Here is a 27,790-nt window from a genome sequence, read left to right as displayed (position 1 = left end):
CTGTTCTCTTTTCCTGAACAGAAACAAACGAAAATATCTCCTGTGCGAGAACTTGGGTTTTCTATCCCAAAAAAATGACTCACCATTTAAGTAATAGCTTGTTTTGCTTGGTCAAGGTAACTCCCAGAGTATTCGATCAGAGGTACAGTCAACTTGCTCAAAAGACACAGAACATTAGAGGGTTGCTGTGGGGTAGTGGTTAGAAGGTTAGCATGCTCCCAGGACCCTTTCCAGGAATTACTACGCAAAGATCCATCCATGTCTACTTCACAAACATGATACAAAGAGAAGTTACCAACTAGCGTATCAGTACTAGCTAGGTTGAGTCTGCAACATACATTCCTTGCCCAGAGACACACGTGGAGAGAAACCTGCAAGGTGGCTGGCTAAAGTGTGGCAGAGTTTGTTTCTCCTTTGTCCCCAGATACTTAAGATGTACCCCTTGGGTGCAAGGTGAGTGGCAGGAGTCAGCCCTGAGATGACAGAAAGATTGGTAGCAGGGCGAGAGGGAGAGACACAGGCCAACCTACCGGCTCTGCATTCAGAAGCTGTTTCCCTGTTCCTGTTTTTTTGTCTAGTGTGTGTGTGTGTGTTTGTTTTATTGTCTGCTTCTTTGGGTCCCCATTGGGAAGAGAAGCAGGACAACTATAAATACAGACAGACATAAATAAAATATGAGTCTCTGATACAAAACCTCTTTCCTTTGGACTGTTGGTGGGCTACAAACCACAAAACTGGATATCAGCACTCAATGAACATCCGTAAAGCCGATGCCAGAACAATATTTGGATATCACCTTCAAACTTTATCAATTACTTAGTCTATCTTTATGCATCTGTACACACAATTTGACATTCCTAATTGAATATCACCGCTTGTAGCCTTGGAATCCTCAGCTCTGTGGCTCGGTTCCAGGTTGTATCCTTACTGCCATCAGAGCGGCAACCTTTCTCCGTTTTGCCTCCTCTGCTGCTCCTTTGCCGCCTGCTTTCTTGTCCCTCTACCCAGGAATCCGGCTTTCAATTTAAGAAGCAGCGGCAGGCACAGATTGAGCTGACACCCAGCCGTTACGCCTCCCCGTCTGGAAAAACGGAGCCATTAGTTTTCTTTGCAGGTAGGAGCAGCTGTGATCTGCTTTCAATCCCCAAAGAAAATGTGCAAAAGCAATACTTATGGCTTGTCAGAGTAATAACAAAAAAGTCAGCTTCCGTAATTTTAAAAATGGGTTTAGTTAAGGTGGTGGCGCTTTGCTCTGCACGCGCTGGGAAGGGAGCCAGAGCCGGACCCCAGACCTGGACCCAATCCAAAGGGGCATTTGATCACAGGCTAGTTTGTCAGTATCGAACGGGTGTTATTCTCCATGGCTCAGCGCAGGTGCCCTGGATGATATGTGTTTCTTCTGCTTTGGGGACGGTTCTGGCAGGGCCATGCCCTCTGCTTGCAGAGCTCTCTCCTTCAATTTCCGCCAAATGTCCCTGGGATCGTCAGAAAGCTTTGGAAGCCTTTGGTGCATTTTGCCAATGATGAGAAGAGCGTCCTGGAAACAGAGAGAAAGGGGAGAGAAGACATTTCCCTTTGCACAACTTTCTGTATCAGTGGTTCCCAAACATTTTCAGGCTGCCGTCCCCTTGGTTTCCAGGCCATGTCCCTAAGTGCTCCCCACACACCTCCCTTCCTTGGTATTAGGTCACTGTGACTTTCCCCTTATCTAAGTCCATTGCCAATGAAAGTTGCAACCCTTTTAAGTCCGCTGATTTTAACCGATTTAGAAGGATGTAATTCGGTTGAAGATTGCACTGCCAGCTGGTCAGTCATTATCCCACCCTTTGCCAAGTACCGTGACTCGTGATGGTGGTGGCGGCGGGGGCAGGGCGGGGGGAGGCCTTAAAAAAAGCCAGTCTTTTGCACTTTAAAATTTAATGGAAAGGAGGAATGAGGGCAAGACTAAACAAGAAACAAGTCGCTTTGCTGCTGCTTCTTTGAACCTTGCTGCTCTTTTGAACTTGTACAATTTGGCGGCAGGTTGCTGTTTCTTGAACCGGTGCCTTTTCCATGTTTTCCATTGGACTGTGAATGAAACATTTATAGAGGGAGAACCTTATGGACTCATGGAATCATTCCTGATTATGTTATTTTGTGAATATGGTACATATGCACTTTAGTCATTGTTGGTATTAACACTTCCTTGTGCAATTCCTGTTGTTGGCAAGTTTTCTGGGGTTTGGCCAACCTTGTTCCTTGTTTCTTTAAAATTTAAACCCGCGTAATCCACCACCACCTGTGAAGAGTGACACTGCAAAAAGGTGTAAAAAGTAAAAAAAAATCAAGAACAGCAAAAAATAATTATTCTCTTTTCCAGTCTACAATGTTTATTATATATCAGTTACTATTCAGTAAAAACTCCATTTACTTTGTAGGGGTTGTTTGAAATTTATTTATTTATTTTATTTAGGGTAATCTGCTTTTACATATAATCTATTTTATTTCTTTTTAAGAAAGGAGTCCTCTTACATTCACGATAGTCTTCCTTTCATGTAAAGACGGTATTGTTCAGATGTTCTTGACAAACTTATTAAAAATATGACATGTTTCTAGGGATTTTATAAATTGCCCTCTTAAAGAGGGGGGCCAGGAAAATAATAATAAGTTTTGCACAGTTGCAATGTTAGTGGGGTTGCTTGCCAACAGTCACAGTCCCTGTTCATCTGAGTAACAGATTACCTGGGTGCAGAGATGGTCTTTTAGTTTTTCTTGGAGCAAAACCCCCTCCAGTATGGTTCTCTTTCGTCTCAGAAAAGCATCTTCTGCTAGCTGGGCTCTTTTGTTCTCGCAGCCAGAGCACTGCGATGGTTGATGCATTTCAGTTTCCACTAACTGGAAGTCAAAGTGATAAACAGTCAAGCTGTTTATCTGTTCCAGTGAGATGATCGCCTTCATTAAAAATCATAAGGTATCTGTACATTCTCAAGATGCAGGTTTGCGCTTGTCTCAGGCAGTCTAAATCACTTAATAAACACTTCCCACAGAATCATCACAATAAACCAGCCCCAGTTACTTTTTGACACTAAATTACTTTGGCTTTTTAAAAATTATTATTATTATTTATATTTATATACCGCCCTCCCTGAAGGCTCAGGGCGGTGTCCATCAACACTAAAACAGTTTAAAACATCAAATACATAATTTACAATAAAATAATATATAAAATACTAAAACTACAGATGGCTTCAGCCCCTCCTTCCTCCTTTATGTACCCACGGGAGGCCAGATGTTCTTATGGCGGAGTTGACATCATCTCGGCTGGCCAAACGCCTGGCGGAACAGGCCCGTTTTACAGGCCCTGCGGAAACTTTGTAAGTCCCGCAGGGCCCTGATCTCACCTGGAAGCCTGTTCCACCAGGTAGGGGCCAGAGCCGTAAAAGCCCTGGCCCTTGTAGAGGCCAGCCAGATCACCTTGGGGCCAGGGATCACCAGTAGGTCCGCCTCCGACGAGCGGAGGGACCTAGAAGGGCGGTAAAGGGAGAGACGGTCCCTCAGATAAGCAGGGCCAATACTAGGTCTAGCAGCTGTACTGGTGATTTATTGAAGGATTTTTGTTGCTGTTGTCACCATCATACTATAAAATCAATTGCATCCTAGTCTTTTCGTGCAGTAAGCAACAACAGCGGAAATGACTGTTCTTTTTTTCCCCAATGGTTATTTAAAAAAAACTTTTAAAAGAGGCAAAAGTGCGTGAAGTTAACACAAGCTGAGGTAGCCACATCACTGCAAACTGCAAACTTGTGCCTTGACGCATGAGGAAAGCAGAAAAACAAGGTTGCTCATTGACAAGGCCTCCATACTTCTTGGTATGTGGGGGGGAGGGGGGGCACACATTTGTTTGCAAATTTAAAATGGGGGGAAGGGATGCTTAAGGTCTGATGCTCACTGTCACCCGGAGGCATGGAAGGTTGAGGGCAACCGAGTGTCAGCGAAACAAGGGGAAAAAGCAGAAGGGAAGGGGAAATCGACCAGCGCAAGGCCCTTAGAGTTCCTAGAATCCCAGAGAGTGTAGGCATACATATTCCACCCTACCCTGAGCTCTCTCACACAGAACAGAAAGAAGTTAGTACAATCTTTTGGTCTCTAAGATGCTACACCTGTTCTGATGGCCCCAGGCTAGCCTGATCGAGTCAGATCTCAGAAGCTGAGCATGGTTGCCCTGGCTGGTATTTGGATGGGAGACCTCCAAGGACTAACAGGGCTGTGAAATGGAGACAGGCAATGGCAAACCATCTCAAAATATTCCTTGCCTTAAAAACAGCTTAGGTCATCGTACATCAGCTTTGGTTTTAACAAAAGGGCCACTGGATTCAAATCTACCTCTAAATAAATAAGGAATTTGAGAGCTAATTTATATATATACTAGCAGGGCACCCGTGCTTTGATACGCATACTTCATCACAGGCTCTCTATGAATTTCGGGGTGACATTCAGCATACTTCTTTACAGCCTGTTTATAAACTTTGGGGTGACATGCAGCATATTTCCTCACAGCCTGTCTGTGGACTGATGGGTTTGTTTTCAAATAGGTTCACGTGGGTTGTAGAGGGCGGTGGTAGAGCGCAGTTAGTGAAGGACATGAAGCTGGTGGTGTTGAACTGTCACCCTTAGAATGTTCATGCAGCATGTCTGTGGACTGAGCGGTTGGTTTGCCCTTAGAATGTTCACGCAGATGGCCAGAGATGAGCAGTTAAAACAGTAAATAGGTAATAAATCAAGTGAAAGTGAATATTTTGGGAAATCCTTTCTTAGTGAGCACCTGGAGTATGTAAGGAACAGGTGTGCCAAATTTCATGTGTGTGGTTTTGGTGGTTTTTGAGTTCTGTTGATGAGTCAGTCAGTGAGTGGTATTTCACGTTTATATAGATAGATAGATAGATAGATAGATAGATAGATAGATAGATAGATAGATAGATAGATAGATAGATAGATAGATAGATAGATAGATAGATAGATAGATAGATAGATAGATAGATAGATAGATAGATAGATAGATAGATAGATAGATAGATAGATAGATAGATTTTTCAAGAACCTACAAGAACGAGAAAATTGTGTTCCTTCTTGTAGTACCTGTTCCATGGACTTCTGGAGATTTTTCAGGCGCAGTCTGTTCACCAGCTGACCCGGAACAATATGGTTCACCTCATGCATGAAGACCTCCTCCGAAGGGAATCGATGCTTCTGATTGCTGCGCCTGCGCCTATTCGAAAGAGCTGAGCTTGGTGGGTGATTAAGGTGGTCAGTCTTGATGGCACAAAAAGACCTCACAGCCTCCCACTCTTCCTCAGGTGCCTCAGTCCTTATGGTCAGTGCTGTACCAGCAACATAAATAAATAAGAAAGAGAAGAGTGTTAGGGCTCAGCCTGGTTTGAATGGGAACCCCCGGGAGGAAGACTCAGATAGAGAAGAGGAGACAGTGTTGGTTCCAGATTCTCAGGCACTACCTGGAGATGCAGAGTCTGAGCAGCCAGAAGTTCCTGCAGGACCAGGTCCCCGGGCTCAGGCAGAGCATTCAGGCTGGGATCCACAGCCAGGTCCAAGCTCTGAGATTCCCCTGCAAGAGCTTAGCTCTGAGACTCTTCAGCCCCTTGATACAGAGCCAGAGGGAACCCTGACAGCTCCCTCACACCCCCTGTCCCAGGAGCAACGCAGGAGGTGACTACTTGCTAGCTTACAGCAAAGGAGACGCAGTAGCAGGTTAGCAGCTATGGGGAAAGCTAGAGTAGATGCAGAGTCTTTTCAGGAGTCAGAGCAGCGGTCTGCAACCTGCGGCTCTCCAGATGTTCATGGAGCTGATGGGATTTGTAGTCCATGAACATCTGGAGAGCTGCAGGCTGCAGACCCCTGGACTAGAATAACCCAGCTGCAAATGGTTATTGCACAAGGGAAGGGGAGGCTGGCTATAAAAGAGAGGGTGCCGCTGAGCTAGCTTGTGGCAGCAACGTTGTGTTTTAGTTTGCAGGTTATTGTTTCTTGTCTTGTCCGGATTCCTTGCTCTGTGCACATTAAATGTCTGAACCTGCTAAGACCTGTGTGTGGACTGTCCTTGGTTCCTGAGGGCCTGTCTACGACAAAGACTCATCTGTTTCCCGCCAGTGCAAACTCTTATTAGGAAGCAGAATTCACTGAAGTCCGCAAGCATTAATTGTTCAAATGAAAGCCTCTTTATTTATTTTATTTATTGATTGATTTATTGTTCCACTTATATACCGCCCTCCCCCGGAGGGCTCAGGGCGGTTTACAACAATAGCGAGACAAGTGGAAGACAAAATATATCAAAGTTAAAAATTAAAATGCAGCGCTCAATTATCATAAACCAATTAAAATGTAGATGGCACCCGGCTATTAAAAACTCCTCTTAAGAGGGGAACAGCAGGCCTTAGATTTTGCTCGGGCACACATATCAGCAGCTGGTCTCCCCAAAGGCCCGGTGGAATAACTCAGTCTTGCAGGCCCTGCGGAACTCATTAAGGTGGAGGGAGCTGGAGGGAGAGCATTCCACCAGGCAGGGGCCAGGGCCGTAAAAGCCCTGGCCCTAGTGGAGGCCAGCCGCATCATAGAGGGGGTGGGGATCACCAGCAAGTTGGCCTCTGCTAAACGCAGAGACCGACGTGGGACATATGGGGCCAGACTGTTATGAAGGGGGGGGGATGGGCCCAGGATAGAAGGAAAGGTGTGCATTTCAGAGGAAAGGGCTTGGCATTATAAGCAGACATGACCCTTAATTTAGGCATTAATGTTTCAGAAAACTGCTTATTTCATCCACTTTCTAATCAGGGATTATAACATGCATAAAAATTTGCGGAGGACGGATTCCAGATTGTATTGTTCTAGGATGCTCTTGAATGGGGCTTCATTTGCAGAAACAGATGTTGGAAACCACACACGGATAGATCCAGAGGTGCCCTCCTGCTCAAAGAAGTTGTCCTTCCAGGAAGATGAACGTCGTTGAATCCAACCCTTCTGTTGACTACAGCTGGGGTCTCCACCCTTTTTGAGCTTCTGGGGACCTTTGGAGTTCTGAGAGAGAAAGGTCAACACCACGTCACAATGGCTGCCACCGGAAGTGGATCTAAATGGAACACCTCTCTCCTCACACCTCCTGGGAAGAAGAAAAACTTGAAGAAGGGATGGAAGCACACGCCAGCAAATGAAAGCCCAGGGGGCTTACCAGTAGGGCTGGAGCAAGGGGGAACTGCGCCCGGGGAATGCATGCACCCCGTGCTCCTGCCACGGAACGCTTCCACTCCACCCACCCCCCCACCGGCGTGCACCCAATGCATCGTGCACCCCCCGCTCCCTTGGCGCTACGCCACTGCTTACCAGTACTTCTGTTGAACACCCTTTCATTGAAATGTGGGCCAGTAAAAAGGCCTGTCTTGCAATGGCTGCCCCCACTTTCTGAAAACCATGCTGGGCAACAAGGAAAGTACTGGCAGTTTTATGATGCGCACAGGCACCATGTTGGGTATCCTGGAAGGAAGCATGCATGGAACAACCAGGGTCAGATGTGCGCAGCTCTTCTGACATAACTGAAAGCCCACTGAAGAGATGTTCAATAGCAAAGAGAATGCTGGGAAGACAAAAGACAGCTTTCCATTCCTCTCGCTCCCTGCAAATAGTCAATTAGTGCAGTTTGGACTGGTCTTTCGTTTTAAACCCACGCACATATGCCCAGTTGTTGGAGCAGGTGGGGTTGTATGTGTGCATGCGTGCACACACATGTATTTCCTCTTCTTGTTAGGGATAAATGTGCAGATGCTTACTTCTGTGCATGCCTGATCCCTCGCTGAATCAAGGTAACAATGGCAGACCGTTGAACTATTTCTACAACTACCAGTAGTGGGCACTACCTAAGGCTGGGGGTGGACCATTTCTACAATTCCTTGAATTACTTTTCCACCACAATGCTCTCAAGGCAGCATATGTCACGATTAGATTACTGTGATCAACTCCACATGGGGCTGCCCTTGAAAGCGTTCAGAAACTTAAAATGGGGTAGAAAGCTGAAGCCAGGATGTTGACTGGACTGGGTCATAGGGATCATATTACCAGTGGTGTAGCTAGGAGTATGGGGGGGGCGGGGAGTGGAGTCTCAGTCACGCCTTCGTGGAGGTGCACTGCCTGGCCGCATCCACACACACACACACACCCCGCAAATGCACCCTGTCCCAGAGAGCTCGGCCAGGGTCATAGGCAAACAAGGCGCACCCCTCCCCCAACCTTCACACGGAGATTGGAGCAGAGCCATCTGGGATCACCCTGCCCCTATCTCCATGTAGAGTTCGGGAGTGAGGCCAGCCGGCTTGCAACATCTCTGATCTCCACATGGCGACTGGGAATGGCAAGGGTCTGTTTGAGCCTGGAGCTTGGGGGCAGGGCCAACAGTATAAAACGAGAGGTGACAGCCATCAGGGCTCAGTCAGAGACTGGCCAGGGCCACTCCCAACCTCCACGTGGAGGTCCAGGGAGGAGCGAGCCAGCTGGCCTCACTGCCAAACTCCACAGGGAGAATGGGGTAGGACGAGCCTGGCTGGCTCTGCTGAGATCTCTATGTGGAGATTGGGAACAGGGCAAGCCTTGCTTGCCAGTGCTCAACTGTGCCCCTGCCTCGAATGCCTTGGGGAGTTCTGAGCAGGGCGCAGCTGGGGGTGGTGCAGTGCCCAAGCAAGCCCCGGATGCCATTTTATAATGCTGGATATCACTCCAGTCTAGACTCATCTAAAATGGCACCCAATTTGTTTCCAGGAACAATTCAAGGCGCTGGTGCTGACATTAAAAGCCCTAAATCAGTGATGGCGAACCTGTGGCACTCAGAGCCCTCTCTGTGGGCACTCGCAAACAGAGTGCCCCCCCCCCCCCCCAACATATCTAGGCTGGCCTGGGCTGCTGGGCTCGATTATTAGCATTAAACCTAAGACCTAGTTTTGGGGAAGCAGTGTAGGTAACCCTGTTAAACGCTGTTAAACTGATTTTCATGCGAAGAACTAAAGCGCGATCCGTTACCTGGGAGTAAGCTCGGTTGCTGGCAATGGGGCTTGCTTCTGAGTAAACCCTCCTAGGGTTGTGATTCACCCGTTGGAAGAGTTGCACGGTTGCTTCAAAGCAAAGCCACCGACTACCACCAAGCTTACTCCTGAGTAACGCACGCCTCGAAACGTTTTTTCTAAACTAAAACCTCAGTATTCAGGTTAAATTGCCGTGTTGGCACTTTGCAATAAATAAGTGGGTTTTGGGTTGCAATTTGGGCACTCGGTCTCGAAAAGGTTCGCCATCACTGCCCTACATGGTTTGGGACCAACATGCCTGAAGGACCTTATATGTGGTCATATTTGGAGGCTTTGCTACAGGTGTCCTTGCCTTGTGAGATTAGATGGGTGAAAACCTGGGAGAGGGCCTTCTCAGTAGCGGTACCAAACTTCTGGAATGCCATCCCCAGAGAGATTCCCAGCAGGTGAAGACTTTTTATGTTTCCCTTGGCATTCTCTCAGGGATCTTTCTTCCCTAATGTTTCAACTTTTTTCTTTGTTGTTTGGAGCTCTACTTATAAATTGTTTTAGTCATGTACTTGTGTGCTGGTCTTAATGGCTTTTATAAGGTGAGATTTCAATTCGTGCATCTCAGTTATCTGCCTGGGTGACTCCATGAGAACTAGAGGTGCAGGGTAAAAACCTTATTAATAAATAAATGAACAGAGCCCCCAAATAATGTTTCGTTGAGCTAAGCAACGGCTCCTTCAGAGAACGACACATCTGCTCAATACATGGCTGATTCTTCATGTGTTAAAGAAGTGTGCTTTCGTGTGTTAAAGCTTAAAACGTGTGCTGCACAAAAGGCCACGGAACTCCATTCAAGGCTACCCAGAAGTGAGAGCTTAATGAGGCCTCCTCTTTTAATGCTCTTGCTCTTCAACCCATATATAGGTGAGGCAGCCCTACATTCTCACTCGCTGCTTTGAGTGCAGAACTTAAATGCCATCGCATGGAATTTTCTTGGCAGGGAATCCAACTGCCAGGGCCAATTACTGGCCCAGAACTGATCATGCCTGTCCCGGATTGCTGCATCATCTACTCCTAGGGGTCTGCAACCTGCGGCTCTCCAGATGTTCATGGACTACAATTCCCATCAGCCCCTGCCACCATGGCCAATTGGAGAGCCGCAGGTTGCAGACCCCTGATCTACTCATTACCACACCTGCTTTTTAGTGGGAAGGAAGCAAATTCACACTACGCATCAGCCAGTCAACGCTCAGTATTTTAACACCCACTGATTTCAAAGAGTTAAACAGAAACCTAAAACTCCCCCAGTGAAATCAATAGAATTTAAGAGTGCTTAGTTTGGTCGCAGCGTGTCTGGTCTCGGCTGAATTGTGCCTGTTTTTGTATCTGTGCAATTCTAAAGACCCTTTCTGGTGAGTAAGCCCCAAGTCCCACTGAACAGACCTTAGCAGAATTCTAAGTAGACCATGGATCGCTCCCTCTATGCATCGTATTTCATGAGATTGTGAGCAGCTGGATCCAAAAGGCATGCAGGCACGACAAATTCAATCATCTGGCGGCTTTTACTACGGTGGAAAGCAAATTGTACATCAGTCCAGAACACTTATATGTCGAAACATGTATTGCAGTTTATACCTTAACAACCTGTGTAGATTTTGGTGCTGCAAGGAAGCATATAAAAAGGAGCATGCGGTTTAAAAGTAGGGAATAATGTTATTAAATAATATTTTTATTTCTTACATATGTTCACATTTCATTAAATAAAGTGTGACTGAGTAAAATGAAGCAACCTCACTGCGTTTAGTTCTCCTGATGTTCTACTGGGTTTTTAACTCAGAACTAGATAGAATAAGAAAATTGAATAAAATCAAAGTATCTAAAGCAAATATCATGGTTCAAAGGCAAGAATTCTCAGAAAGATTTTTTCTTACTACCAACAAAGGATTCCTCCTTCCCTTAAACTGTCTAAAGATTGATTGGGTGAAGGGTGCATCATTTCAAGATCAAAACCGCAGGCTATAAGTTCGTCAGGCTGGAAGCCTGTTTGGATAAAAGAGGAGTTAAGTGCCAAAATGCAAACTAGGGAGATGATCTAAGTGTTACTATAGTGTAAGACCACTGAGAAGAAAGAGGCTTGCGAAAAAGTAAAGCTGCACACATTGTAATCCGCATGCCTGGTAATTAACGACAGAAGATGAGGGCAGCCATAAACCATTCAGGAAAAACCCCAAAGCAAGCATAGAACCACACGTTTTAATATTTTAGGATTAACTAATATTTAGTAAACTTGCAAAATACACGGGGTTGATTTTGAAGCTGGATGTTAAGCAAGAGCAAAGGTAGAGAGGGCAAAGGATAAAAAAATGTCTTTGGGCACAATTTTCAAAAAGTGCTAAGAGATAAGCGCCTTCGAGGACGAATCAGGTGCTAATTTTCTTTCCCCCAGCATTGCCCCCTCTGCAGAGGCGTACTGGGGGAAATGGTGCCCGGAGACATCCGTACACCTGGGATGGGCCCCACCCTGGCCCCAACCCCAAGCCCCGCCCCTTCCCAGCTTCCAGCTTCAAGCCAGCAGCCCCTTCTGCCCTCCCCTTTGGGGGGCCTTCATGTTTATAAAAGCCAAGGCCCCTTTCAGTTGCTTCTGTCTGAAAGTTCACACAGCTCTCTTCCCAAAACCTTTCAGTTGCTTCTGTCCTCCCCAGAGGGGAGGGCAAAAGGGACTGCCAGCTGCCAGGAGGGGGGCAGGGCTTGGGGGAGCCGGCAGCCAGCAGCCGAGCAAGGCTTGGGGGTCCTCTTGCTTCCTTGGCCCTGCCCATGTCGATGATGACATGGGCAGGGCCGAGGGCGCCAGAAGACAACAAGGCAGCAGGACTACCTGCTGCCTTGCCATCTTCCTGGTCACGTGGGGGGCCAAATTTGCGCCCCCACTTGACCAGATCAGTGGCGCCCAGGGACAGAGGGTACCCCCCGTCCCTAGGCAAATATGCCGCTGCCCCTCTGCTGTAATCAAGCTGACTACAATGTGCATTGTATCTCCTGAAATCCTTTCCTGAAGTACCCCTCCTACTTCGAAGGGGGATACAAGGACCCTTGTATCTGCCAAAGGGAGCCTCTTAAAAGCTTATACCCCAAAAACCTTGTTGGTCTTTAGGATGCTATTGGACATGACTCTATTTAGAGCAGTGATGGTGAACCTTTTCGAGACCGAGTGCCCAAATTGCAACCCAAAACCCATTTATTTATCGCAAAGGGCCAACATGGCAATTTAACCTGAATACTGAGGTTTTAGTTTTTAAAAAAGGTTGACTCCGAAGCATGCGTTACTCGGGAGCATGCTTGGTGGTAGTTGGTGGCTTTGCTTTGAAGCAACCGTGCAACTCTTCCAATGGGTGAATCACGACACTAGGAGGGTTTACTCAGAAGCAAGCCTCATTGCCAGCAACCGAGCTCACTCCCAGGTAAAGGATCGCGCTTTAGTTCTCCGCATGAAAATCAGTGGGGTTTAACAGAGCTTAACAGGGTTACCAACACTGCTTCCCCAAAATTAGGTCTTAAGTTTAATGCTAATAATCGAGCCCAATGGCCCAGGCCAGCCTAGATGTGTGTGGGGGTGGTTGGGGGCAACTCTGTACGTGCCCACAGAGAGGGCTCTGTGTGCCACCTCTGGCACCTGTGCCATAGGTTTGCCACCACTGATTTAGAGGTTTCTATTGAACTTGATGGGTTAAACTATGCCAATACAGAAAAGTTCCCAGGCCTCCTTTTTGCATGTTGGAACAAACAGGCAAACAGCCTGTGGTTACTTGGATCTCTCTCAAGCACCAATAGGGTTCTTGGACTGATGGGGGCTCTCTGTTTCAATGGGGATTTCCATACAGCAGAAATAAAACTTCTTGAGGATGTTTTAAAAACCATTTTGGGGAAGAAGTTCACGCAGCTCTCTTCCCAAAACATCTTCAAAATGTTTTATTTTTCTCAACCCGGGTTTTTAAAAAATTGCTAAACTCGTGACCTTTCCCCCGCAACCCGGGTTGAAGATGTTTCCTGCCTGCAGAGTGAACAAAAGCAGGCGGGAAACGCTTTATTGCTCCTGCCTAAATCTCTTACTTTCATTTTTGCCATTCGAGCCTACCATTTTGTATCCTGAAGTAGAGATTCTCTGATAGTTGCCTACGGAGGTTTGCTCTGCTTGTAGCTCATCTGCGCACGATTTCCATGTAAAAAGCAGATTGATAACGTTTGTTTTGCCTAGCAATCTTGCGCGTGCGTTGTTTTTCCTTCTTTTTTGTTTTTAGGGGGATGTCTGTGAAGCTACGATGACATGATTAGAGAAGCTGCAATATGCCCATATTTGTGTAGTTGCAGCTTCGCAGACATCCCCCCTAAAAACAAAAAACGAAAAACCACACGTGTGTGGGATCATTGGGGAAAACAAACTTTACCCATCTACTTTTTACATGGAAATCATGTGCAGATGAACTGCAAGCAGAGGAAACCTCCATGGAATATCTTTACCAAATGGCAGAAGCATGGAGAATCTTTGCAGCAGAACACAATGTGGCAGATGCAATTGTGAAACTGACAAGAGCTCTGTGCAGAAGGCAGGAAAAAAGATCCCCTATGCCTAATAAAGGTAATGATGATGATGATGATGAAAAAAGATCCATTTTTGTTGGCTATACTTTTGGTTGGCACTTTTTGGCTATGTGTGAACTAAAAAAGCCAAAACGGATCTTTTTAAAACATCTACAAGATGTTTTATTTCTGCTGTGAGGAAAAGACCAATTAGTTTTAGAAGAGTTCTGGCTGATCTGAAAGTTTGCTTGGTCCTGGGTAAAATTTTTATTTTTTTATTTATTATTTATATTTATATACCGCCCTCCCCAAAGGTTCAGGGCGGTGTCCATCAACACTAAAACAATTTAAAACATCAAATACATGTTAGGCTACAGTTAATTTTGAAGTATTCCCTGTAATTAAGATCCTGCCAGGCTGTCAGGGTTTGGTTTCAGGAATTGGAAATTGGGATTTCAAGCACACAGCCGTCTGGGACGTTTCCTATGCAGACATTTAATTGCATCCTCTTTTGCCTTATCATCAAACAAGGCATGATTTATGCTCTGCGTTAGCTGAAAAGTAAGGCTCCAAATGGACACATTTTCTTAAGCCCACTGAGTAGGTGTTAATTATCCTGCCGCTAATCTTCCATTATGCACGGAAACAAGCCATAATCCCAATCATTTCCAAGTGTTTAAAAGAAACCCTAAGAGGCCACCACAGCTGCGAACTCCTGCCTTTATTAAATCCAAGAGATACATTTTGGGGCTACAGAACATGAAAGCAACTTTGTTATTTCACACATCATTATTGTTCTGCCTTCCAGGATGAAATCTCAAGACACCGGAAGCGTGATTAAGGCTCTACTGGCTGGCCCAAATATAACAATACTTAATACAGAGCTTTTGCTAGGTGCTTAGGAAAAAACAAATTGGGAAAAGCTGAAGGGAGAGCCAATTGTGAGATCAAAAACTGCTTCCACATGTGAATCTGCTGACCCAAGGGACAACGTGTGCCCACGACAGCCTTGAGAAAAATGCCATGACATTCAGTTTCTGCCATCTGAAAGATGGGTCAGCTCACAACTTGTGTCCCCAGGTGTTCATGAACACCTTATACGTTTACTGGTTAATAAAATCTTGCTATAGCAGCAGTGGCGTAGGAGGTTAAGAGCTCGTGTATCTAATCTGGAGGAACCGGGTTTGATTCCCAGCTCTGCCGCCTGAGCTGTGGAGGCTTATCTGGGGGATTCAGATTAGCCTGTACACTCCCACACACGCCAGCTGGGTGACCTTGGGCTAGTCACAGCTTCTCGGAGCTCTCTCAGCCCCACCTACCTCACAGGGTGTTTGTTGTGAGGGGGGAAGGGCAAGGAGATTGTAAGCCCCTTTGAGTCTCCTGCAGGAGAGAAAGGGGGGATATAAATCCAAACTTCTTCTTCTTATATCACCTTTCCTTCAAGAATTTTGTACTTAGTGGGACAATACATCAATCTCTTACTGAAGATTTTAATTGTGTGTGAATAATCAGACACCATTTGGAGTTATTCATGCAAATCAATTCATCTCAGTCATAAAAGTATAATAAATATTACATCTAGTCTAGAGATTAGCTGTTTTAGTTTAGACCACTGAGGAAGGCTATTTGGCTGAAACATGTCTGGTTAGCCAGGGTCAAAAATAGTTTTGTTGGACCTTATTAGTGTTATGTATGTGTACATTAATATTTCTAATGTAGACAATTATTGGCTCTTAACATGTATTGATGGCTTTAATTTGTAATAAATAAATATATAAATTCTATATTTTTATAACTTTGTCATTAGCAGCCCATTTAAATTTTCTTGACTTTGGGTACTTAATTCCATTGTTACAGGATTGTGTTGTGTTTACTTTCTTTGTTTATGCAGTGAAAACAGCTTCCACGTAATGTGAATCTGCTGATCCAAGGGATGGTGTGCACCCGTTTCAACCAAACCGTAAGTCCGACAAGCCCAAAAGCTCGAAAAAGTGTCCTGACATTCAGTTGCTACCATCTGACAGGTGGGTCAGCTCACACCTTGTGCCCCCAAGAGTTCATGGAAACCTTATGAATTCATTTATTTAGGAAATTTGCTGCTTCTCCAGACCTGCTCAAGGCGGCTTGCAATCAAGATGACAAAACAAAACCAATCAAGACATTATAACAATTCAGTCACACAAACCAGGCCATAAAACAAATCAATAAAACAACCAAAACGGTAGACTAAACAAATAAAAACAGATCCATCAAAACGAGTATACAAAATCAAGCCGGGGCATAAGAACACACAAAACAAACGGAGGAGTCTAAAACAATGAAAAATATGCTAGGAGCAGATCAAAACAACTAAAAAAGAAATCCCATTGTTAAAAGCTTGGACAAAGAGCAGCATTTCCGTCTGGTGCCTACAAGAAAACAGGATGATGCCCGGCAAGCCTCAATGGGAAGGATGCTTGAAAAGTGATGCATGCAATGCTAATTGACCACAATCTCTAGTTCATAGAGACGAATGCCATCTCCAGACTCACAACACTGCGCGATTTACATTGTGACATTTTGGAAGCATCTACATGCTACTACAACAGAAAGCAAAATCAGCAGCACTAAAAAGAGAATGAGATCATGTCACACAATGAAGGCAGCAACAAGGCAAATCAAATTCAATATAGTTAAGTGTAGTGTGATGCACACTGTGTAAGGGTCTGTTACTCCAGTCAATAACAAGCCTCAAGAATGGTTCAAGAGCTTCATTAGAACTGTGCCAGCCCAACGGCCAGATAGCCGAAACTGGGGTTTGGCTCTCTGGCCCCTGGTATATACCTGTAGGTTACAGTTTTACTCAACCCAGAATCCCCCCCACCCTCACATTCCCATAATATCAGCATATGAAAGGACAGTGAGAGAGATACATTGTTTTGGGGACAGACAGGAGCAACAGTGGTGTAGGAGGTTAAGAGCTCGTGTATCTAATCTGGAAGAACCGGGTTTGATTCCCAGCCCTGCCGCCTGAGCTGTGGAGGCTTATCTGGGGAATTCAGATTAGCCTGTGCACTCCCACACACGCCAGCTGGGTGACCTTGGGCTAGTCACAGCTTCTCGGAGCTCTCTCAGCCCCACCTACCTCACAGGGCAGGGTGCTTTGTTGTGATAGGTGTAGGGTCCAAGGAGATTGTGAGCTCCTCTTTTAAAGTCTCCTGCAGGAGAGAAAGGGGGGATATAAATCCAAACTCTTCTTCTTCTTCTTCCCTCCAGGAAGGCCGATAAGAAGTAGCAGTTAAGCACTATTGCTAGTTACTTGTGAGCGAAAGAAAGAGGCCCCTTGGCCTTGGGCGATTATAATAGCTGGGCCATCTGCATCAGTGTTGTATACGTGCGAACTGCCAGGTCAAGCATGGCACAGTCCTGACACACTGGAACAAAAACCCTTTCTCTAACTGTAGAAATGTGCTAATGAGAGGGCAAGGGATCTTGCGGTTCTGGTGGATAGCTTGATGAAAATGTTGGCTCAGTGTGCCGTGGTAAAAAAAGGTAAACTCCATTCTGAGAATTATTAGGAAAGGACTTTCAAATAAAATGATGCCAAATACTAAAAGGCCCCTGCATAGCTCTATGGTGGACCTCGTTTGGAACACTGCATAAAGTTTTGGTTGCTGTATCTCAAATACTATGGAACTGTAGGCACAGAAGGCATAAGAGGGATATACTCTGTTAAAAGCAACTGCTTTCTTCTTGTCCCCCATTACTTTCTTTCTGTAATGGGGAGTTGGCAACCATAATGCATCTGAACAAAGAAAAGATGCAGGCCTGAAAATCTATTCTTTTCCTGTTACTAGGCAAACTTGATAGCCCAGCAGAATGCCCCTTGTTCCAGAGAGTTATAATGCGAAATGCAAAATTCAACTGTTTTTAAGGTCTTACTGTTCTCAAACAGATACCTTGAATTTGCCCTTCTTCTAAAGACAGAAGAGAGAAACGTGAAAATGTTTAGGCTCTTCGTCTAAGAAGAAGGGCAACAAAAGACAATAGAGATAAGAAAGAAACAGGGCCCTAGTTCATCTTGCGTCAAAGAACCAGGTGCTGGCATCTTCCAATAAGGGTCTTGGACAACCCCAAATGTTTTGGGGAAAGGGAAAATCTCCACCTTTCTGTATGATTGATTGATGATGTGGGCATTTTAGGGTGTATTCTTTTCTGCCATTTTGATGTAACCTGCTATAATGCTATAAAAGTAAGAACACACTGTCATTTTGCGTGGCTCCTCTGATACTCTATTGCCCTGGTTGGCTGAATAAAAATCAAATCGATTTTATTCTGTATCGGCTTGAGCTTTCTTGAGCTTCTTTAAGGTTATTGGTTAACCCGCGTTAACAAAACTAAAAACCGTGCAGTAGAGGGCAACCAGGTTATTAAGGGGTTTCGTACAAGGAAAGACTGAAGAATCTATGGCTTTTCCTGTTTAGAAAAAAAGACAGCTAAGGAGGCACATGAGAGAAATTTATAAAATTATGCATTAGGTACAGAAGGAGGATAGAAAGGACTTTCTCTTCCTCCCCTAAAATAGTAGAACTCAGGGCAATATGTGCTCTCTGAAGTTGATAGGCAATACTGGTTCAAGACAGGCAAAAGGAAATACTTTTTAGTCAATGAACAATTAAATTGCGGCATCCCAGTTGCCCACAGTGTGAGACAGGATGCTGAACCAGATTACATTAAATGGGAACAAACTTTTCAACAATTTAGGCCAACCAACTGAAAAAATAAAGTGTCTCATTGGCTTACAAGTCATACCTGAAAATTAACATACCATTTCCTGGTTTACTGGCACATTCAGCAAGCTGAGTGCTCGATGTGTCATCTTTCAGACGGCTGATCCATTTCAGAATCAGAGCTTTTTTTGCCATGCTAGGATCCCAAAAATCGGGTTCTTGTTCTATTTAAAAAATAAAAGCAAGAGTTAATCCAGTTTTTAACACTTGTGCTTAATCAAAGTAGCTAGTTCTGTACCCTCCCTCCTCTTGCTATAACAAGTGGATGTTGGTTGCCAGCCTCAGAATTACAGCTGATCTTTCAACGACATAGAAGGCTTATTTATTTGCAACATTTATTCCACTTCTCCTGGAGACAATGAGTGATTTGGAAGGTGGATTCTATGGCATTAACCCCCCCGCCCCCGAGGCACCTTCCCTCTCTAAACTACACTCTCCCAGCATCTACCCTCAAATCTTCAGATATTTCCAAACCTGGAGTTGGCAACCCTAACCCATGCGACGGTCACCTCGAAGCTGGATTACTGTAACTCGCTCTACGTGGGCCTTCCCTTGTGACTGATCCGGAAACTGAAGGTCCCAGAATGCGGCGTTCCCGCTTCTGACATTGGTAGGGTGATTATTCAGATCATGATCACCCCTGTGCTGCTTCACTCCTGCACTGGCTCCCAGTGCGGAGTTCCGGATCGCTTTCAAGCGTGTTGGCTGGTTCGACCCGGGCCAGGGGCCTTCACGGCTCTGGCCCCTGCCTGGTGGAATACCGCTCTTCCACTTCCATGTTAACCTGGGTTCTGGCGGAACCTTGGTGAGTTCCGCAGAGGCCTGTAAGATCTGGAGCTGCCTTCCAATCGGCTGGAGGGGCCGGCCGCAGTTCCACCAATTCCCCATTAAATCCTAAAACTGCCAGCCTGGACCATCTGGTTGGGCCCTAATTCCACCTTGGGCCCTGCCTATCTCCTCCCCTTCCTCCTTCTTCCTTTCTTTCTTTGGCCTTTCTTTGGCGCCTGTGTATATATGTGTTTACATTATTTGGTTGTTTAATTTATTTTGCCAATTGCTGCTGAGTTTTAATGGTGGCTTAATTCTTATGTTGTATTATTTGCTGTTGGGAACAGTTATATATTGGAGTCACCGGAAATTTTCCGGGATGAGGTGGCCTTGCCAAATTTAATCTAACAATCCACCAATCAATCCACCAATCAATCAATCAATTCCACCCACCAATCAATCAATCACGAATGAAATGAACAGCCGAATGAATGAACCCTAACCCAACAGTCCAGCTGTACAATATGCACAGAAGACGGATTTGTTGTAGAAAATATGTGATGACTTCACCTTTCTCTCGCTCCAGGAGTTATCAAAGCACTCAAAACACAGCCCCAAAATTTGGAGCAGGTGGGAATGTCTCGCCATGCCAATGCAAGACCATCATGTCTTTCCATTGTCCGTAACTCAGCAGCTACCACATGCCACATATCAAAATTTTCTGCCTGCCACATTACACTTCCGGTATAATTCGGCCAGAAGTATTTGATTAATTTCTGGTTTGGTAAGAAATCAATCAGGCCTGAACTCTTCCTAGAAGCTAAAATGACTTAACTGAGGTTGCCATAGTTAGATCACGTTATGAGAAGTCGAGTCATTGGAAAAGACATTAATGTTAGGAAAAGAAGACTCAAGATGACCTGGATTGACTCCATCAACGACGCCACAGCCTTCAGTTTACAAGACCTGAGCAAAACTGTCACTGATAGATTGTTTCGTGGGTAGACTATTGCCCATTCGGCTGCGGTATTAGGTGCACCCGAAGTCCAATAAAAACCGAATAAGAAATCACCCCAGCCAAGCATCTCGGACATACCTGTGCCATTACCATCATTTCTGAAGACTTTTTCATGTAACGAGGAAACAGGCGATTCTTTCTCATCTCATCTGTAAGAACCGCAATAATGCATAAAAAATTAGTCAACATGTACAGCGAGCTGAACACACCTTCATCATTCTGGCTCGAAAGCTGCTGCGTGTCTTCAGACAGATCTGACCCAGTGGGCCATTCTCTGACTCCTCTCTGGAGTAATAAGATTCAAATGATTCATTCTCGTATTGCCTGCAGCTTTCCCACTTTTCTTCACGGAAGGTCGCAAAGGTATCCTCCGAACAATCTGGAACAGTGCTGCTGCAGTCTGTGCTCGGCTCCATCTGCTCTGCTTTATGTCTCTTCGAGTTGTCTGCCCAGCTAAGCTAAAAATAATCATAATGAAATGAATTAGCCTCAGGGGGTTAACAGGAAAGTGGCAGACCACAGGCCTACTGCACTATGAACAGTCAATAATAATAAAGAATGACAACAGGATCACATTTAGAAAAATTGCATGACGGGTTGTAATGACCAAAGCACAATCCCAGAAATAATAAATTAAACCCAAGACTAACGTCCTGACCTTATATCTAAGCCTGGCTAATGCCTGCACTCCATAGCCAATGGGCATTAATTAATTAATTAATTAAGTAATTAATTATTTTTTAATGTGTTTGTTTGTTTGTTATGGTTATACCCTGCCTCACAGTAGCATCTTTAGGTGGCTTACAAAGGTTAAACAAAATAAAAACCTTAAGCTACCCACTATTTCTGACTCTTTCTTTCACTGAGTCACTACCACCACCAAACCAATTTGGAGTTAGACATATCTGAGAATTTGAGCTCAGCCCCCTCTGCTGCTTTGCATCTCCCTCTTATTTTGCACAACAGAGGGGATCAACATGCTTAGCTGAAAATTCTAGGGAAGTAATGTTTAAATACTACCCCCTCCCCTTTCTGTTCTTAGTATGCCTGGACTGGATAGGAGCATAACATGGGTTACAGAGAGAACATAAAAATGAAAGGAAATTTAATACCCGTGTTTCCCTGAAAATAAGACAGTGTCTTATATTAATTTTTGCTCCCAAAGATGCGCTATGTCTTATTTTCAGGGGATGTCTTATTTTTCTGTGTTCTGTTCGTCGGGCATGCTTCCAAACAAAAACTTTGCTACGTCTTACTTTCGGGGGATGCCTTATATTTTGCACTTATGCATATTTTGCACTTCAGCAAAACCTCTACTACGTCTTGTTTTCAGGGGATGTCTTATATTCAGGGAAACAGGATAAGCAAATAAAAGGTGGACAACAGGCTGAGCAAGGATAAAAGATGAGAACCAGTGTGGTGTAGTTGTTAAGAGCAGTGGACTTAACTGCTCTTAACTGCTCTTAACTGCTTTTAAGATCCAGGTTTGATTCCCCACTCCTCCACATGAGCAGTGGACTCTTTACCTATTGAACTGGATTTGCTGCCTTGCTCCTCCACATGAAGTCTGCTGGGTGACTGCGCCAGTCACAGTTCTCTTCAAACTCTCTCAGCCCCACCTACCTGACAAGATGTCTGTTGTAGGGAGAGGAAGGGAAGGAGCTTGTAAGCCACCTTGAGTCTCCTTGTAGGAGAGAAAGGTGGGGTAAAAATCCAAACTCTAGACAAGTTTAAGGGTGAAACTGAATAAGTTACAACCCCATATTTAGGTGATATAGCGTACAATTGGATAAGGTTTTTATTTTGTTTATCCGTTGTAAGTCACCAAGAGATGCTACTACCGTGTTTCCCTGAAAATAAGACAGTGTCTTATATTAATTTTTGCTCCCAAAGATGCACTATGTCTTATTTTCGGGGGATGTCTTATTTTTCCGCTCCACAGCTGCATGCTCTGGTCTTCTGTTCGACGGGCATGCTTCCAAACAAAAACTCTGCTACGTCTTACTTTTGGGGGATGTTTTATATTTAGCACTTCAGCAAAACCTCTACTACGTCTTATTCTCTGGAGATGTCTTATTTTTGGGGGAAACAGGGTATGAGGTGGGATATAACCATCACAAACAAACAAACAAATAATGCCCATTGGAGTGCAGGCAATAGCCAGACAAACACGGGCAAGAAAAAAACACAGTCGCAAGGAACAACAGCATTTTCCTGTCATTTTCAGTCCTAGTTCCCACAGAACAGTTTCCCAAGCATGCTGCACCTACATTACATCCACCCAAAGCGTGGCCTACAATGCAGAAGAAAAAAAAATCCACATTTTTAACAGAATGCACGTGGTGCCTTAACCGACCAAAATGCTCTGACTGAATGACCGCATGAATGACAAGAAGAGAGCCATTTTCGGTTGCCTTCCTCCCTGTGCCTCTTTGAGCTCCCTGCTCCCCATCAGCCAGTTCTCCAAAGCAGCAGTAAACAAATCACATTTCAATGTCTTGTCGAAGGCTTTCACGGCCGGAATCACTGGGGTGCTGTGTGGTTTCTCTGAAAGCCGCAAGCGGTCGTAAATGCACAGTAGTCGCTTCCGATTGGTTTCGCCTGCATCTGTGGCTGAATGCATCTTCAGAGGATCTGATGGAATCAGATGCGCCCATCAGATCCTCTGAAGATGCCAGCCACAGATGCAGGCGAAACGTCAGGAGAGAAGGCTGCTAGAACACGGCCAGACAGCCCGGAAACCACACAGCACCCCAAATCACATTTCCTTAACAAGCATAACTGCAGCAATTTTCTCTTGGATGTCGTCCCATTTGCAGACGGTCTTGCCCTGGACCAAGGGCGTCTATGGAAGAGAGGCTCCATCACTCGCCCAGAGTCCTCCAGACGGATGGCAGGCAGGGAGGAAGCACCTTTTCCTTTCCTCCCACAGAACCCAGGGGAAAGGCACACACACCGCCGGCATCGTCAGGCCCACGGAAGGACGGCAGCCATCCCTACAGAAAACCCTCCAGCTGTTCACTGCACGTGACTTGGAAGCAGGCCGGGCCCGCCTGAGCCGCTCTCGTAGGCCGCTGCGGTTGCCATGGCACCCGCGGGGCAGCGGCGTCACACAGTTTTCCTTCCCATCGCTTGTGATGCCCGCGCGCTTGCGTTCCGCCCTGCGTTCTCTGCCCCCTCCCAAGGAAGAGCAACTACGCAGAAGCGGCAGCCTTCCCTTTCGGTTTCATTACGCGAAGGGTCATGCTGCTGCCTGTCCTTTGCATTTCTTTGATGCCCCTTTGTGTTTCCAGAATTTCATCCCCTAGGGGTCGTAAAACTATGACCCTCCAGATGTTCAAGAACTACAATTCCCATCAGCCCTGCCACTTGGCCATGCTGGCAGAGGCTGATGGGAATTGTAGTCCATAACATCTGGAGGGCCATGCATTGAGGGGGAGGGGTGGAGAGAAGAGGACAGGGATGGCTGATGACATCTTAAAAGCTAAGAAATGTATTACTGGGGTCGCAATAAACGTCTTCATCTTTAAGATGCCAAAATGCGTTATGTTGATTCAGCAAACCCAAGATAGGCTGGAATGTGTGGCAAGATTCCCATGCAGAAAATAACAGACCCAGACATGAGAATGGGTGTGTTGGGTGCTGTCATCTAGTTGTTTGCGACTTATGGTGACCCTATGAATTGATGACCTCCAAAAGTCATTCGGGCCCATGTCCTGCAAAGGTCATTCCAGCCCATGGCCTGCAAACTGAAGGCCGTGGCAGGGGGGTGGCAACCTACTCAATATGGCGCCTGAGCAGATTCTCCGTCCTGTAATGACGCATCTCCTGCCTGGGCGTTTGCTTGGGAGCAGCTCACACCTGGGATTTTCAAAGATAATTGCTAGTTTAGAGATTTTAGAATATCACGGATTGAGAGAGAACTCGGTATATGTATTTTGGAGGATGGGGACCTTATGTGAAGCCCTTTTGTCTCAAACGGTTTTGCAAGCCTTGCACTAAAAGTCTCTTCAGCCTGTGCGGAATCATCCTTTGACTCTAAAAAGCTTATTCCTCCAAAATCTTGTTAGTGTCTAAGGTGCTACTCGACTCAAATACAACTGTTCTATCCCCAAGCATGTAAAAGGCAGCAAATCCTTTCAACATACCCTGGAACATCCTGCCACTCGAGGAATTGATTATTTTTCCGAGTCAATACGTGCGTTTTAAAAGCTCGTTTCAAGAAACAGTACTTTATAATAAGAAAAATGTGTGCTTGGCATTAGAAAGCACATCTCAGCTTATCAGCATGGCCATTGTAAGAGCTGCCAAGTTACTTTTGGCCTCCATTTATCATAAAAAGGACAGATAATTTCAGAATATTGCACTGGAGATATGCATCCTTCATGCTTAAAATGAGGGCTTCAATCCCCATTCATCCACATCTTCAATTAGGAAACGGACCAGTCTTCAATTTAGCAACTTGGCATTTGTCCCCAATGAACTAGAAATCATGCATATGGAGGAAATGTTAACGTCAGCTCTCGCTTAGACAAGCATATAAGATTTTAATGAAACAGTAATAATGAACAACCAAATGTAGAACTGTCCACTGATTAAAGATTTTTGAGTGGATTAATTGCTTGGCCTTTAATTGGTTTCAGTTCTATCATCCCTTATTAATAATAACAAGGTGCTGACTGTTTAGCGATTGCACGGATTGTTGAGTGTGCAAAAGACTTAACATATATTATCACGATAATTCTCACAACAGCCTTGTAAGCTAGACCAGAATTATTAGTACCGTTTGAAGATGAAGGTGGTAGCTGGAGACCTCCTGGGGTTACCATCGATCTGCAGGCAACAGAGATCCGTTCCCCCGGAGAACATGACCACTCAGAAAGGTGGACTCTATAGCATTATACCTTGATGAAATCCCTCCCTTGCTAACCCCTCCCCGGCCCCACCCCTGAATCTCCAGGAATTCACTATCACAAAGCTGGCAACCCTGCCAAGGAGAGAAGCTCTTTTTGTCTCCTTACCTTCCTATTTACCCATTAAAATATTTATACCTTAATTTCCCCTTGCAGCTGAAGGGGCTTACCATTCCCCCAACTGAAAACATACTAAATACAGTAAAACCTCCCCTCAGCAAGTATATGGCTTCCAGTGAAACTACATTAAAAGCCGCACCATTCGTCCCAAAAATGGCACCCCCATGCCATCCTTTCCTCAGGGAGCCCATTCTTCAATCAAAGTGGAAACCAGTAGAGAAGGAACAGCCTCTAATAGTTGCCAAGAAGGCCCACACCCAACTAAAGTGAGGGAGTAACTAAAAAATGGCAGCTGGAAGACCTTTTGCAAAGAAGGGTTTCTCCAGATAGTTCATGGATCATACTAAATGCCCACTTAAAGCCCTTCCGCCAGCATGGCCAATTGGCCATGCTGGCAGGGGCTGGTGGGATTTGTAGTCCATGAACATCTGGAGAGCTGCAGATTGCAGACCCCTGGAGCAGGAACGCTGCCTTCTCTGGTGTCACCCCTCTGTGCAATCTTACTCTGCATCTGTTTGTCTAGCAACCTCTCTTTCAAGTTTCAGGCGCCCAATGAAGATAATTTTATTTTCTAGCCTTTGGCAAAAGAACGGTTGCCAAGGCGGAGCTTGAGGACGGCGGAGTTTGGGAAAGGACCTCAGATATAAAGTCATATAAAGATATAAAGTCTAAAGCAGTGGTTCTCAACCTTCCTAATGCCACAACCCTTTAACACAGTTCCTCATGTTATGGTGACCCCCCCAACCCTAACATTTATCCATTTTACAGATGGAGAACACTGATGCAGAGAGTCTTAAGCGACCCCTGTGAAAGGGTCATTCGACCCCCAAAGGAGCCCTGACCCCCAGGTTGAGAACCACTGGTCTAAAGAGTTTACCTGGCAAAGTGGCCATTTTCTGAAGGGGAATTGATGTATGTCATCTGGAGATCAGTTTTAATATAAGGAGGTTGGCCATCCTGGGTGATAGATAGTGGTGTTTTGTGTGCTTTTGTGCACACGTTTCCTTTTTCAAGGTCTCTTCAGTTTGGATTGTTTCTAGCCGTTCACTGGTTGGTTGTGTTTTTCAGTAATGGTTCTGTGTTTTCTTGGTGATGCTTGTGTGTTTGTTCAATAATAATAAAATACTAGTTATATTTTAAACGTTTCCTACAGGGCACTATAAACCTTCACATTGTTAGGAATAAGTGTTAATCTAGATCAGTGATGGTGAACCTTTTTGAGACCGAGTGCCCAAACTGCAACCCAAAACCCACTGAGGTTTTAGTTTAGAAAAAATGGTTGGCTCTGAGGCGTGCGTTACTCGGGAGTAAGCTTGGTGGTAGTTGTTGGCTTTGCTTTGAAGCATCCGTGCATCTCTTCCAATGGGTGAATCACGACCCTAGGAGGGTTTACTCAGAAGCAAGCCCCATTGCCAGCAACCGAGCTTACTCCCAGGCAAAGGATTGCACTTCAGTTCTTCACATGAAAATCAGTGAGGTTTAACAGCGCTTAACAGGGTTGCCTACACTGCTTCCCCAAAACTAGGTCTTAGGTTTAATGCTAATAATCAAGCCCAGTGGCCCAGGCCAGCCTAGATGTGTGTGTGTGGGGGGGCGATTTCCCCCCCACATGATGAACTCTGTGCATGCCCACAGAGAGGTCTCTGAGTGCCACCTCTGGCACCCGTGCCATAGGTTCGCCACCACTGATCTAGATATATTATATGTTACTAGCAGCAAAGCCCATTGCAGGGGAGATGCAACAGGCCATAGCAAAGGGTGGAAGAGAAACCATCTCCCCAGCAGTGGACTTTAGTGGGGCTGTAGCAGCCCCCACCTACTCCCAGCCACGGTGCACACTTACCTGGGTGCTGGCCTGTGGCTCAGGGTGGAAGAGGTCCTCATCTCCCCAGCAGTGGACTTGGGGCAGGCCCCCACCCCACTCTTGTTTCACGGTGCCACACTTACCTGGGTGCCATCAGGCTCAGGGGTGGAAGAGAAACCATTCCCCCCAAGCAGTGGGTAGTGGGTTGGGTAGTAGCCCCCACCTGCCCAGCCTCACGGTGCCACACTTACCTGCCTGTGGCTCAGGGTGAGAGGCCAGAATGTGGCTTGGAGTAGGTAGGAAAGTTACGATAGGTGGAGGGCACAGAGGAGTGGCTTGGGGTGGCGGGAGGGTTGGAAGGGTAAAGCTTGGGGTGGCAGATTGGGAGCGGGTGGAATGGGAGGCTGCAGGTGGGAGAGGTCGGAAAGGTCGGAAAGGTGAGGGTTCTGGTGGGGCAGAGTGGCAAGGTGAGGCATGGGGGAGGGTTGAAAGGTAAGGCTTGAAGTAGGGGAGGGGTGGGAGGGGTGAGTAAGGGTGGGGGAGGGTTAGTAGGTAGTGTTGGGATGGGGGAGAGTGGCAAGGTGAGGGTTGGGGTGGGGGAATTGGAAGGTGTGGTTAAGGGTGTGGGGAGGCCTTTTAGAGGGGGTGGGGGCAGGCTGGGAAAATGTTCAGCTAGCCTTTTAGGGGGTGGGGGCAGGGGAAAGGCTCAGCTGGGCACTTGGATGCCCAGGTGGCCTTTTAGAGGGGTTGCAGCGGGGGGGGGGAGTCTTTAAGGGAGT

General features: G+C 45.8%; 1 protein-coding gene across 1 annotated transcript in view; it reads right to left on the bottom strand.

The window, feature by feature from the left end:
• Nucleotides 1–23,254, bottom strand: part of LG13H8orf48 (linkage group 13 C8orf48 homolog) — a 24,236-nt gene extending 982 nt beyond the window's left edge. Inside the window, exons 1-7 of the mRNA XM_048514702.1 lie at nucleotides 23,131–23,254; nucleotides 20,384–20,632; nucleotides 19,521–19,560; nucleotides 18,427–18,552; nucleotides 5,116–5,357; nucleotides 2,722–2,874; nucleotides 1–1,537 (exon numbers count right to left, since the gene is read on the bottom strand). The exon at nucleotides 1–1,537 is cut by the window's left edge and continues 982 nt beyond it. Coding sequence (XP_048370659.1) covers nucleotides 1,352–1,537; nucleotides 2,722–2,874; nucleotides 5,116–5,357; nucleotides 18,427–18,552; nucleotides 19,521–19,560; nucleotides 20,384–20,632; nucleotides 23,131–23,139 — 1,005 coding nt within the window. The 5' untranslated portion in view covers nucleotides 23,140–23,254 and the 3' untranslated portion in view covers nucleotides 1–1,351. The remainder of the gene's footprint in view (nucleotides 1,538–2,721; nucleotides 2,875–5,115; nucleotides 5,358–18,426; nucleotides 18,553–19,520; nucleotides 19,561–20,383; nucleotides 20,633–23,130) is intronic.
• Between the last annotated feature and the right edge of the window lie 4,536 nt (nucleotides 23,255–27,790).

Source organism: Sphaerodactylus townsendi, linkage group LG13, assembly GCF_021028975.2.
Source record: "Sphaerodactylus townsendi isolate TG3544 linkage group LG13, MPM_Stown_v2.3, whole genome shotgun sequence".
Classification (NCBI taxonomy): Eukaryota; Metazoa; Chordata; class Lepidosauria; order Squamata; family Sphaerodactylidae; genus Sphaerodactylus; species Sphaerodactylus townsendi.
Note: the sequence above shows the minus strand (reverse complement) of the source record. Positions and strands in the feature narration are given on the sequence as shown.